At 41.1% G+C, this 13202-nt stretch overlaps 1 protein-coding gene across 11 annotated transcripts in view; it reads left to right on the top strand.

Annotated features, from left to right (window-relative positions):
• The window catches only part of mtmr3 (myotubularin related protein 3), a 190454-nt gene that overhangs the window by 91105 nt on the left and 86147 nt on the right, over nt 1-13202 (top strand). For 5 of the 11 annotated variants that reach the window (XM_072495930.1, XM_072495935.1, XM_072495943.1 and 2 more), the window contains exons 5-7: nt 6759-6848; nt 7860-7976; nt 9868-9900. The exons of 1 other annotated variant lie outside the window; for it this stretch is intronic. In XM_072495930.1, coding sequence (XP_072352031.1) covers nt 6759-6848; nt 7860-7976; nt 9868-9900 — 240 coding nt within the window. The remainder of the gene's footprint in view (nt 1-6758; nt 6849-7859; nt 7977-9867; nt 9901-13202) is intronic. 5 more of the 11 variants (XM_072496012.1, XM_072495960.1, XM_072495952.1 and 2 more) reach the window with 3 other exon arrangements.

Genomic DNA, 13202 nt, shown 5'->3' with positions numbered 1-13202 from the left:
ATTTCTGTTTATTTTTCAATGCCTGCCGATTTTCCTGCCAAAGGTTTTTTTCAGAGAGATTGAGGGAAGGATTACGTCGTTCATATGGGGAGGGAAGGTGGCCAGAGTTAGAAAGGTGCTGCTACAGAGGGGAAGGCAGGCAGGGGGTTTGGGTCTTCCGAACTTGATGTATTACTACTGGGCGGCGAATGTGCAGAAGCTGCGGAGCTGGGTCAGGGGGGTTGATTCCCAGTGGGTCAGAATGGAGGAGAGTTTGTACAGGGGGCCGGGATTGAAAGCACTAGCAACAGCGCCGCTCCTGATAGCCCCGGGGAAGTACTCAGGGAGTCCGGTAATAATAACTTCCTTGAGAATTTGGAGGCAGTTTTGCCAACACTTCGGGTTGGGGGCAGGGTCAAGGGAAATGCCGATTCGGGGGAACCACAGATTTGAGCCAGGGAGGTGGGATGGAAATTTTTGGAAATGGGAGGAGAAGGGGATTAAGACACTGAAAGATTTGTTTCTTAGGGGTTGGTTTGCAGGATTGAAGGAGCTGGAAGCGAAGAATGGGCTGGAGCAGGGGGAAATGTTTAGATACATGCAGGTTCGAGATTTTGCCAGAATGGAGATACAGAACTTCCTGGAGGAGCCGGTCTCCACATTGCTGGAGGAGGGGCTGATGACAGGGGGACTGGAGAAGGGGATAGTGTCAGCGGTCTACGGAGCTATTTTGGAGGAGGAGAAGGCACCACTGGAAGGGATCAAAGCAAAATGGGAGGAAGAGTTGAGAGAGGATATGGAGGAGGGGTTCTGGTGTGAGGTGCTCCGGAGAGTGAATGCCTCCACCTCATGCGCGAGGTTGGGGCTGATAGAGCTGAAGGTGGTATACAGAGCACACCTCACGAGAGCGAGGATGAGCCGATTCTTTGAAAGAGTAGAAGATGTGTGTGAACGTTGCGCGGGGTGGCGGGGGGGGGGGGGGGGGCTAACCACGTTCATATGTTTTGGTCCTGTCTAAATTACTGGAAGGAGGTTTTTAGGGTAATTTCTAAAGTGGTGCACGTGAAACTGGACCTGGGCCCCCGGGAGGCCATATTTGGGGTGTCGGACCAGCCAGGGTTGGAAACGGGTGCGGAGGCAGATGTTGTAGCCTTCGCCTCGTTGATTGCTCGAAGGCGGATCCTGATGGGTTTGTGAGCAGCCTCTCCACCCTGTGCCCTGGCGTGGCAGGGGGATCTGTTGGAATTCTTGACTCTTGAGAAGGTTAAGTTTGAACTGAGGGGAAGGATGGAGGGGTTCTACAACTCATGGGCATTATTCATTGTGCACTTTCAAGAACTGGATAACATCGAACAATAGGTGGGGGGGAGGGGGGCGATGGGTGTTAATGGTGGCCCTGGGTGATTCCTGATTCCTTTTTGTTAGTTGTTTATGTGAACATGTGGGCGAATGTTTGGGGTTTGGTGGGAGGATGGGATCGTTGTTATTGATATGGGGATTGACATATTTGTTACTGATTATTGTTTATTACTGATTATTGTTTATTGTTGGTGGGTGTAAATTTGGAAGAAAATGCAAAAAAGGAGGAGAATAAAGAATTTTTTATTTTTTTTAATGAAGTGATATGTTTTAAATGATGCCAGTTTAATTTTTGTATGTAGATGGTGAGAAAACTGGGTATCAAACAGTGCCTGGTTAAATGTTTAACCATCCATTTTTTAATTGCTCTGCTATGCAACGGGTTAAATAGTTAAATAATAAATAAACGCCTTAAATTTATTATTATGCAAATTTTTATTTGTCAAATTTTCAGTTGCAGTACAGTCAGAAACCTATTGAGGAAAGTCGAATTATTTTTCTGGGAGAGAAAGCTTTACACCTAGTTTTGGAAGTGTCAGGCAGGGAGGGAACAAGATTCAAATAAACATGTCCTCTGTTTTCATCAGCACCCAATAGCAACTCAAGGTAACATTTCTGATGAAGTTAAGTTTGGAAGTAGGGAAACCTCTTATTGCACAGTTATGGAACCTTCTATATCTGGTGGCTGACTGAAACTGAAGGGAAGGAAATTCCTTAATTTTTGAGTGTTCCTCTATGATCTCAGCAGTAACTTAAAAATTGAAAGCTGCGATCTACATAATCATGTTAGAATTTTGAGTTTGCCCATCAGTTGCTTCATCCAGAAGCACAGCTTTAGCTGTTGTGTAAACTGAGAGCACCCAGCTCTATACCACTGCCACCACTCGACTCTTCTACTGTTGCTACATTATCTGATGTTCAGTACTGGATGAATAGAAATTTTCTTCATCTAAATATTGGGAAATCTGGAATCATTTTTTTGGGCCCTCGCTCCAAACACCATTCTCTAGCTATTTATTCCATCCCGCTTCCTTACAGCTTCTTGAAACTAAAATAGACTTTGCAACCTTGGTATTATACGTGACCTCAAGAGGAGCTTCCAACCACATCAGTGCTATCACTAAGACCACCTATTTGTACCTTTGAGCCATCACCCGACTGCATCTCCATTCATGCAGTTGCTACCTATAGACTTGACTGTTCCAGTTTATTCCTGGCTGGTCTCCCACATTCTGCCCTCTGTACACGAGGTCAGTCAAAACTGTTGATGATGCCATTACATCACTCTATGAATCTATCACTCTTGTACTTGCTGTCCTATATTGGCTTTGCATCAATCAATACCTTTATTTAAAAACAGTAAGAAGTCTTACAACACCAGGTTAAAGTCCAACAGGTTTGTTTCAAATCACTAGCTTTCGGAGCACTGCTCCTTCCTCGGGTGAATGAAGAGGCCGGTTCCAGAAACATATACATGGACTGAGTCAAAGATGCAAGACGATACTCTGATTGCGAGCATTTGCAGGTAATTAAGTCTTTACAGATCCAGAGAGAGGGGTAATCCCTGGTTAAACAGGTGTGAATTGTCTCAAGGCAGGACAGTTGGTAGGATTTTGCAAGCATGGCCAGATGGTGGGGGGTGAATGTAATGCGACATGAATCCAAGGTCCCGGATGACGCCGTACTCGTGTGCGTAACTTGGCTATAAGTTTCTGCTCGGCGATTCTGAGTTATCGCGTGTCCTGAAGGCCGCCTTGGAGAACGCTTGCAAGGAGATCAGAGGCTGAATGCCCTTGACTGCTGAAGTGTTCCCCAACTGGAAGGGAACATTCCTGCCTGGCGATTGGCATGCAATGTCAGTTCATCCGTTGTCGCAACGTCTGCATGGTCTCGCCAATGTACCATGCTTCGTGACATCCTTTCCTGCAGCGTATGAGGTAGACAACGTTGGCCGAGTCGCACGAGTATGTACCGCGTACCTGGTGGGTGGTGGTCCCACGTATAATGGTGGTACCCATGTTGCTGATCTGGCACGTCTTGCAGAAATTGCCATGGCAGGGTTGTGTGGTGTCATGGTCACAGTTCTGAAGGCTGGGTAGTTTGCTGCAAACTATGGTTTGTTTGAGGTTGTGCGGTTGTTTGAAGGCAAGTAGTGGGGGTGTGGGGATGACCTTGGCAAGATGTTCGTCTTCATCGATGACGTGTTGAAGGCTGCGAAGAAGATGTAATAGTTTCTCAGCTCCGGGGAAGTACTGGACGACGAAGGGTACTCTCTCAGTGTGTCCCATGTTTGTCTTCTGAGGAGATCGGTGCGGTTTTTGGCTGGCGCGTTGGAACTGTCGATCGATAAGTCAAGCGCCATATCCCGTCCGTATGAGGGCATCTTTCAGCGTCTGTAGATGTCTGTTACGCTCCTCCTCGTCTGAGCAGATCCTGTGTATACGGAAGGCTTGTCAATAGGGGATGGCTTCTTTAATATGTTTCTGGTGGAAGCTGGAGAAGTGGAGCATCGTGAGGTTTTGCGTGGGCTTGCGGTAAAGCGAAGTGCTGAGGTGCCTCAACCGGGACCTTGGATTCATGTCGCATTACATTCACCCCCCCACTATCTGGCCTGGGCTTGCGAAAACCTGCCAACTGTCCTGGCTTGGGACAATTCACACCTCTTTAACCTGGGTTTACCCCTCTCTCTGGATCTGTAAAGACTTAATTACCTGCAAATGCTCGCAGAGTATTGTCTTGCATCTTTGACTCTGTCTATATATATATATATATATATATATATATATGTTTCTGGAACCTACCTCTTCATTCACCTGAGGAAGGAGCAGTGCTCCAAAAGCTAGTGATTTGAAACAAACCTGTTGGACTTTAACCTGGGGTTGTAAGACTTCTTACTGTGCTCACCCCAGTCCAATGGTGGCATCTCCACTTTTAAAAAATAATAATTGTTTCCAAATCTCTCCATTGCCTCATCCCTCCCTACACTGTGATCTCCTCAAGCCATCTCTCCTAGATATCAGCACTCATCTAATTCTGGAGTTGCCCGAATTTAAATGTTCCACCATTGGTAGCTGTGCTTTCATCTGTCTCAGCCTAAGCTCTGAAATTCCCTCCTTTCACTTCTCTGACTCTTAATACTTCTCTTAATCTCTTTGGCTAAGCTTTTAGCCATCAGCTCTAAGCTTGCCTTTTGTGGCTCGGTGATTAATGTTGTTTGATCATGCTCCTGTAAAGTGCTTTGGGACGCTATATTACATTCAAGTTGCTATATAAATATAACTTGTTTCCCAGGTATTGGAGAAAGTTTCAATAAACCGGCTATTTTGTTACAACAGAGGTGATGGGAGGCTTTCAAATTAATCTGAATGTAAAGATCATGTTTCCTTTATAATAAAGGCCACATTGAAGAGATTAAATAGCAACTGAAAGTGACAACCTATTTTTTGCCTCCAGCTTTAATAATTTTACAAAGTACTTGAGGTTTGATGAAGAAGGGAATTTGATGAAGGGAATGAACTATTATCATCTTTGGCTTCAAATTAGCATGGAGGATTTTAATAAAGTGCCTGCTTGTCCATAGTTCCAGATTTTCTCTTGATTATAGCTGCTTCATATCCAGCTTCAGCTAGATGATTAACTCATCACACCCCTCATTCATAGAATCCCTACAGTGCAGGAGGAGGCTATTCGGCCCATCGAGACTGTTCTACGTTCATTTACAGTGTTAGAGTTCCTAAATGGCAACTTTAACAAGTTGCAGAGCAGAATATATCCAGCATAGATGACTGGTTCAGACAACTTTGGGCATAATCTATCAGTATCATAGAATTTACAATGCAGAAGGAGGCCATTCAGCCCACCGGTCCTTGGAAAGAGCACCCTACTTAAGCCCCACACCTCCACCCTATCGCTTTTATCCCCGTAACCCAACCTAACCTTTTTGGACACTTAAGGGCAATTTAGAATGGCCAATCCACCTAACCGGCACATCTTTGGACTGTGGGAGGAAACCGGAGCACCCTGAGGAAACCCACGCGCACACTGGGAGAACGTGCAGGCTCCACACAGACAATGACCCAAGCCGGGAATCGAACCTGGGACCCTGGAGCTGTGAAGCACTATGCTACCATGCTGGCCACTTGTATCCATCTTGTAAAACTCAACTTTAAAGTGCTATTTAGTGCTATTTGCAGATTCTGGTGCTTCATGCTGACGCAAAACATTTTAGCAAACCGTTGGAACTGAGCCTTTTTTTCAAACACATCCAAGATGTTAAATCATGACCTTTAGAGTGATTAGTCTATCATTGTCCAGTTCACTGGTTACTGACATTTTCCCACATAGTGTGAGGTACCCATCTAAGGTTTGAGGGGCCCACGGTGTGTAAGCCAGATTCTTGTCATTTTACGTAAATAGACTTACCCTTTGGAGACTCCTTTGGAGATAGCTTATACTGTTTTTGAACAAGCCATTAGAAGTTAAATAGAGTTGAAAATTTATGAGTTTGTACTCACATTCACCAGGGGGTGAGTTTCTGGTTCTGCTTAGCAGGGAGAACACTTGAAGGAAGGCAGTTTCTTACAGAAGGGTAACATTCCAATAGCACCTAGCAACCAGAAAGAATGAATTTGGAAATGAGCTTATGATTGGGTAGCCTGCCCTTGATTGGAAATGGTAATGGTACTTTTTTTTAAATCAGCTTGTTGAACAGTACAGTATAATCACATCTCTGCTGATATATTCTGAATACCAATATCAGTAATTGGTAGAAAGCAATTAAATAATACGTTGTAACCTCCCCAGTTCAAAGTCCATTGTTTGGCAACACCAGTTGCTGGATATGTTTTGAACAGACCCACCTGTTTCCACGACATCATTGGTATCATTTTAGTCCAGTACTTTGGGAGTGGAAACATGGAAGGTATGATATTTGGTTCAGTAAAACCATTTTTATTACTGTTTTGTAATGTTTTATCACTTTTATGGTTCAGGTAAATATTTATGTCCACTGTATTTTCTGGTTCACATGCTTGTAGTTAGGTATTCTAATGTCATTCTAAAACACAGAAAATTCTGAAATCCAGAAATGGCTCCCTGGACTAGAGAAGTTACGTAGTGTAGATTTATTGTAATTCAGCAATTAAAGCATCAATTTAGGTATCTTGAGGCAAATTGTCTTGGGAAATAGCAGTTGTGAATATTAATGCCATCATTAACCAAGTTTGCCAGAATGAGCATGTCCTCAATCCTATGCTTTCTGACAAACCTGCTGGTATCCTGAGGACGTATACATTTGAATAATGAATATAAAATAGGTAATATTTCCGTCTCCATTATACAGAAGGAAATACCACCGTTAATTGACTGGGAAAGCATAATATGCACTCTTTGGCTAAAAAGGAAATTAATCCTTCTTTCAGGATGAAGAAGGACAACATAGTTTGGAATGTATCCAAGCCAATCAGATCTTTCCCAGAAAGCAGCTAATTAGAGAAGAAGAAAACCTCCAGGTACAGAAGAAAATTTTAATTGGAAGTACTGTAGACTTTCAGCCAGTTTTCCATTTACAAATGCGATATTCTGATCATTTCCATGGTAAGTGATCATCTGCTTAACCAACCTCCATTTATCAGCATCAGGTCTCCAAATTGTCTGCTCTAAAAACTGAGATCAACAATGGCTCCAATCTCTGACTCCTGTTGTTTGGTGTTGAATGCTTGATCTCCTATTGGTACTGATTTGGATCGATCTTTAAAATGAAATGAAAGCCTTGCATTTATACAACGCCTTCTATAACCTTTGAATGTCCCAAAGTATTTTACAGCCAATTATAATTTTTTGAAGTGCAGTTGCTGTTGGAATGTGGCAGCCAATCTGTGCATAGCAAAGTCCCAGAAACAGCAGTATTATGATGAGAAGCTAATCTATTTTGATGTTGGTTGAGGGATCAAATTGAATAGGACCCTGGTGATAACTACCCTGCTCTTCAAAATATTACAATGGGATCTTTTACACCTAAGTGCGCAGAGGACCTCTGAAAGACACCTCGGCAGTAAAGTACTCAAACACTCTTTCAATATTGTACTTTAGTGTTGGTCCAGATTTTGTATTCATGTGTAGAGTGGGACTTGCAAACATAACCTTCTAACTCAGGCAACCAATGCTACCAGTTGCCACATCAGATTCAACTGGCAGGAATTTTTTGACTTCCCCTGTCTCAGTTGAAAATACTGCTTTTATTGTATGGAAGTCCTGATGTATCAGACTATTGAATGTTAGTGTTTAATGTCAATTTTAGGAGTCATTTTCCGCCTGACTTCACCGAGGATTCAGTACTCCACAGCACGTTTATTTTAAATTCTCATCTGAACTGCATCAGTGTGCAGGCCATGTGTTTGATGGCTGAGCCAAGATTACATCAACAAATTTCTGCATAACTAGATGTAATATTAGTTTGTAGAATTTTGTTTATTCATTACTAATCTGCATAATAACTGCTTCCCAATTACTTAAAATTTTAGGTTCCTTTTCCTGAGCTTCATGGAGAAAGTACAGAATACATAGGACGTGCCGAGGATGCAGTTATTGCTTTGTCTAACTACAGATTGCACATCAAATTTAAGGAAACAGTTGTGAATGTAAGTGTTGAAAGATGTTTTGAATAATCAACAGCTGACCAAATGAGATTTTATTGGATTTGGAGTTATGAATCAGCTGCAAACTATGGAATTTGTTTTTTCTGGTTGGTAATTCATGCAAATAATGAACCCAAGTTTGAATTTTTCCAAGAGCAGCTATACTATAAAAGGGGTGTGCATGTGAGAGCAAGATTTAAAAAATGGTGAGTCTCATTTTTGTAGTGATTAGGATGCAAATGCATGGGAGGTTTGCAGTAAGATTGATTGTCCAGCCTTTTGGAGCAGCATGATTACATCTTTGTGACCTAACAATTAAATGGGATATGTCTGAGTAAATCCCTTTTGAACCAGGCAGATTCACGATTAAAAGCTACATCAAATTTCCAATCTGTTACTCATTTCTTGACATTTTTGACCAATCCAAGTACCTCATCTTTGTTTCCGTCACTTTATTTTAGAATTCCTGCTTTTTTCTTCCCTCTTCCCACACTTTCTTTTGTGCCTCTGTTCCGTGTACCTTTCCATGCCCTCTTCCTAATCCCCTCTCGCTCACCAGCTCTTTTGCCAACATCCCGTACACACTCAACATTTGCTTGCACTCCCTCCCCCACATTGACAATCTTCTTCCACCCCAAATATCGCACTTTCTCTCTGCACTCTATTCTTGCCCTCCTCCACAACCTCTTTCCCCCATGCAGTCTTATTCTCAAACTCGCTCACCATTCTTGTCCACCTTTTTCCTTATCTTAGTCTTCTGCTTTCTGTTTTTACCTCTATTCTGATTCTTTCTGTCCAGAATTGCAGAAGCAAGTAGTAGTATTGGTACATAGGCAAGCAGATGAGTTAGAGACCGCAACATCAAGTAATAAATGAGTATGTTAAAATGCAGTACAGCTCTTTATTGTGATGACTAAAAGAACTTTGATAGTTAGGTGGGCTACGGGGGCACCATCTTGTCTTGCACATGGTGAGGAAAGATGTTGTTGGATGGGGTCTGAGAGTATGGTCAGCATTTATCTGGAGAGGCGGTGCACTGCAGACATTTGAGATAACAGAAGTGGTGCCATTTTCTAGTCCAGCCGTTGAGCCTTGCTCAGTCCATTTCTTCCAAGATTAGTTGGCTAAGCATTGATTACACATTACTCCCAGCCCCAGCATTGATAGATGAATATTATTAAGGAAAATTACTTAACTTTTAGAAGTACTCCCAAATGAAACTGATATTCCAGTTTGGGAATTATTAGACTAACAGTGCTGTGAGCTGTTTTGTCAGGAGCCTGATGCATTGAAACAATAATTGGCATCCTCCTATCAGCTACATTGTATTGTCAGACATTAGGACTTGTGGAATCCCAAGGGTGGTGCTCCTGGTAATGGAAAGTTCTTAACCCTGCTAAGAAATATGGCAATGCTTTTTTGTTTTTAATTTTATATCGCCTATCAAAAAATCCGAATTGCAGATTTTTCAGATTTTGGTTAAAAGGACTCGCCTACATTCTGATCAATGACTCCACACAGCACAAACCAGTTAAGAGGTGTTCCATGGCATGGGTAAAATTGAGAATTCACAGAATTTGACCATCAGTTTGCACATTTCTGCTGTACAGAATTCTGTAAATATTATAACTCGGCTGCACATTCTTACTAATACGTGGAGAACTTGGAAGAGTTAAGGATTATGACTGTTGGGAGAATTTTATCTTTCGATCATGTAATTGGAAAAATGTTTGCATTAGGGACTAGTCTATGAGTTTAATCCAAGCAGAGGATATGCATTGCTCTGTTAAATGAAAATACAGAATGAAAGTGTTTTAACTTTCTGAATTCTACTTTATAGCTTACAGAGCAAAGAGATTTAGCTTTTCTGTTTTGTTTTTGGTTTCCTGTATAGAATATGTATCAAAATACCTCTTGTGAAATAACAGTAAGTATTATTTATTTAAGTAACCCTAACATCGTTGATGAAAATGTTTCAGCATAATGCTGACAGTGCATTGTGACATTGCAGACCTTCATGCACGATTGAGTTAAATTGTGATTTTTAACCAAACATTGCATAGTAATGATAAGAGAATTTCCTGAAGCAGTGTTGTAACTAGGCCTTTTTATAGTATTGATAGCAGTGTACTACAGGAAAAAAATCAAACTTAAGCAACTTGCTTGTTATATGCTTATAAGTAGTCATTGGTTCTGATATCCCATTAATGACTAGAACTATTACTTCATCCTACTGTTATACAACTTTTCTACAGAAACAATTCCAGTTTGGGACAGCAAAATCTACACCCTGTATTGCTGCATGAACTAAACATTTCAAATGGACATATCAAAATATTAGTGCCCAGTATTATGCTTTACTGGAATCTAAAAACACTGCTGAAGGATTTGCAACCTTTTATCATACTAATTAAGAATATCACTGCTTCAATGCAGTTAAGAGCAAGATTATGCTGCAAACTAATATGTTTTCACTTAAAATTGATTTCTTGCCTAATTTGATTTACGCCAGTAATTACATATCTTAATTGAGTGGCTATAATTGAAAATTTATTAAACCTGTTTCAAAATTCTCTCGTACTTCATATTTGTTCCACCAGTACCAGATGTTCCTTTACCAGCTGCATTAAGCTGAACGCATGGACAGTCTGAGCCATAGAATCAGTTGCTTGGTTTTTTTTGCACTGCCTGACTCCGCACTCTTGAATTAATGATGCATGTTTCATATGGCTACTTTGCTGCTCTTGAATAGGCTTTTGATATGTGAGAATATGTTTTGTTATCTAGTAGGAGAATTAAATAGTTTTAGTGTTTAAATGAGTCTGTGTGTCACGTTAATACAAGCATAAAAGGATCCTTCCCATGTTTTCCCAACTTCATTAGCTCAACACTATTTCTAAAACTCATCATCTCTCCTTAAAGTGGTAAAGCATTCTGGAGTAAGGTTACATGGGAACCAGCAACTATGTGGGATCTTTCTGAGTGGCTCACGAACTCCATTTACGCTGCATATTTATGAGACTACAGTGATCAGCGTTAAGCAGTTTAACTGTAGGAGGCAATCCTGATCTTCTCTTCTCAGCCTGTGACTAAGATCAAGCATAGGCTCAAGTGTGAGATCAGGTGCAATGTCTGTCCTTGTCAGCTTGGATCAGCTTGTGGGGACCATGAATTGGATTCAATTTGAATTGGTTTCTAGGGCAAACAACGAGATGGATTAGGGGCTTGCCCTATCCACTCTGCACATTGGCTTTGTAACTCTGAGAAAGTAGGGGAATGTAAAATTCTTATCATCTAAAGTTACTCCATGCACTCCCAGCAGTCTCTGGATATCGAGCAGGTGCTAGAATAGTGGTTTATTTTAATCGTCCCTCACCCCAACTTGCTTCCCATCCTTCGAAAAAGTGCTAGGACACTGATGCCAATTATATCCCAGCTGACACTGAGACTAAGGTGAACTAATTAATCTCACACAGTATCAAACCCAGAACCTTCCTGGTCTGTCTGACTCCGCATTAGTACATGGCACACTTAATCATTAAATCATTGCTGAAATCTCCTTTTTTGGTTGAAAGAAGCATACTCATTTTGTGCATTAATTTCTTTGAAGTTATTGTCATATAGGTTCTTCACCTTCATACAGCATTCATCATACAGCCTAGGGGTGAGATCCTCAACTTCTCCAGTTGATCTTTGGTAACCAATGTGATTCCAATATCTCATTCCTCAGAAACATTGATTATTGTATTTAGAAACATAACTCCGAATTGGTGACGTTACTTTTAAATGCTAATAAATTTGAATCTGGGATTGACATATTTGAATTTTACAGTTGGAAATGTTATAGCCTATTTATGTAGATTGTGGCTTAGTCATAGCACGCAAGCCTCTGAGTGATGAGGTTGCGGCTAAAACCCCACTTGAGATATGTGTGCACAATATCTAGGCTGACACTTCAGTGCAATGCTGAGTGAGGCATATGTGTGCCGGCCTGTTTGCGCACACTGGTGAATGTAAAAGATACCATGACACTTCTGAAAGAAGCACAGATTCATTTTTCAGTTGTCCAATGACATTTATCCTTTGACCAGTGACACCAAACACCAATTATCTGTTCATTTATCTTGTTGTTTGAGGGAACTTGCTATATGCAAATTAGGTATACATTTGTCCATATTACAACTGTTTCTACTCTTCATTAATAGATAGTTGGTCGTGGAAGGCTTTGAGATACCTCGAGTTTGTGAAAGGCACAATATAAAAGCAAGTTCTGTTTTTGCTTTCAGAAGAAAGTTTGCAGGACCTACTCTGATCCTGGATACTATTAATGATCTGTTAACGTAGTGGACCAAATTCCGCAGTAGCTTGATAGTAGTTTACAGTTAACAACAATCTGCCTGGCCACTATATGTTCCTTTAATAATCATATTTTGTCCAGTTCATTCTCACGATACTCCATCTCTTTAGAGGAAAAAGGTTAATGGAAGAAAATGAGCATGCTTTTAGCCAAACACAAAGGCTCCCTTGTATCTGGAAAGCCACTGTGCCTACATAAATAGGTTGTTAAGCGGCCAGGCTGTAACTGGAAAGAGAGGCCATCTCTGTTTTTTACGGTAGGGTTGATTTGCTTTTATGCTGTCTTTGTGGAGGCACCAACTCCACTTTATCCACAGAACCTGCCTTGTGAAGAGTGCATGATCTCTGGAAGCACTAGTGCATTTGACTATTTGCACTTGGCTAACCAGAATCTGAATTGAGTTTATTTGCCTTGCATAAAAGGGATTAATATGGTCAACAGTTGGTGTATAAATTCCACTGAAAATGGTAACAATACAATTAAATCATTTATAATCAAAATGTAAATTATTTTGAACAAATGGGTCAAAATAAAAACACTTCGCTCACAAGAAACGTGAGATATTAAACTGATTACTCCAAGAACAGGGTAGGGGTATTTTAGTTCTAGCATTTAGCAGTTGCTAAATGTGCAAGCCCTGGTCAGAAGGTGAAATGTTGGGCTTTAAATGGGATCAACATTCTAGTTGCTTTACATCGTATTTGAAACAGGCTTAATTGACAACTTGATGCTTGGAGACTTAGAAAGCAGGTAATTATAGGCCAGTTAGCTTAATTTCGATAGTAGGGAAGATGCTGCAATCTACCATCATGGAAGAAACAGCGAGGCATCTAGATGGAAGTTGTACCATTGGACAGATGCAGCATGGATTC

This window comes from Scyliorhinus torazame, chromosome 1 (genome assembly GCF_047496885.1).
Source record: "Scyliorhinus torazame isolate Kashiwa2021f chromosome 1, sScyTor2.1, whole genome shotgun sequence".
In the NCBI taxonomy this organism is placed as follows: Eukaryota; Metazoa; Chordata; class Chondrichthyes; order Carcharhiniformes; family Scyliorhinidae; genus Scyliorhinus; species Scyliorhinus torazame.
The sequence above is the reverse complement of the archived record's forward strand: the minus strand, read 5'-3'. Positions and strand labels throughout refer to the sequence as shown.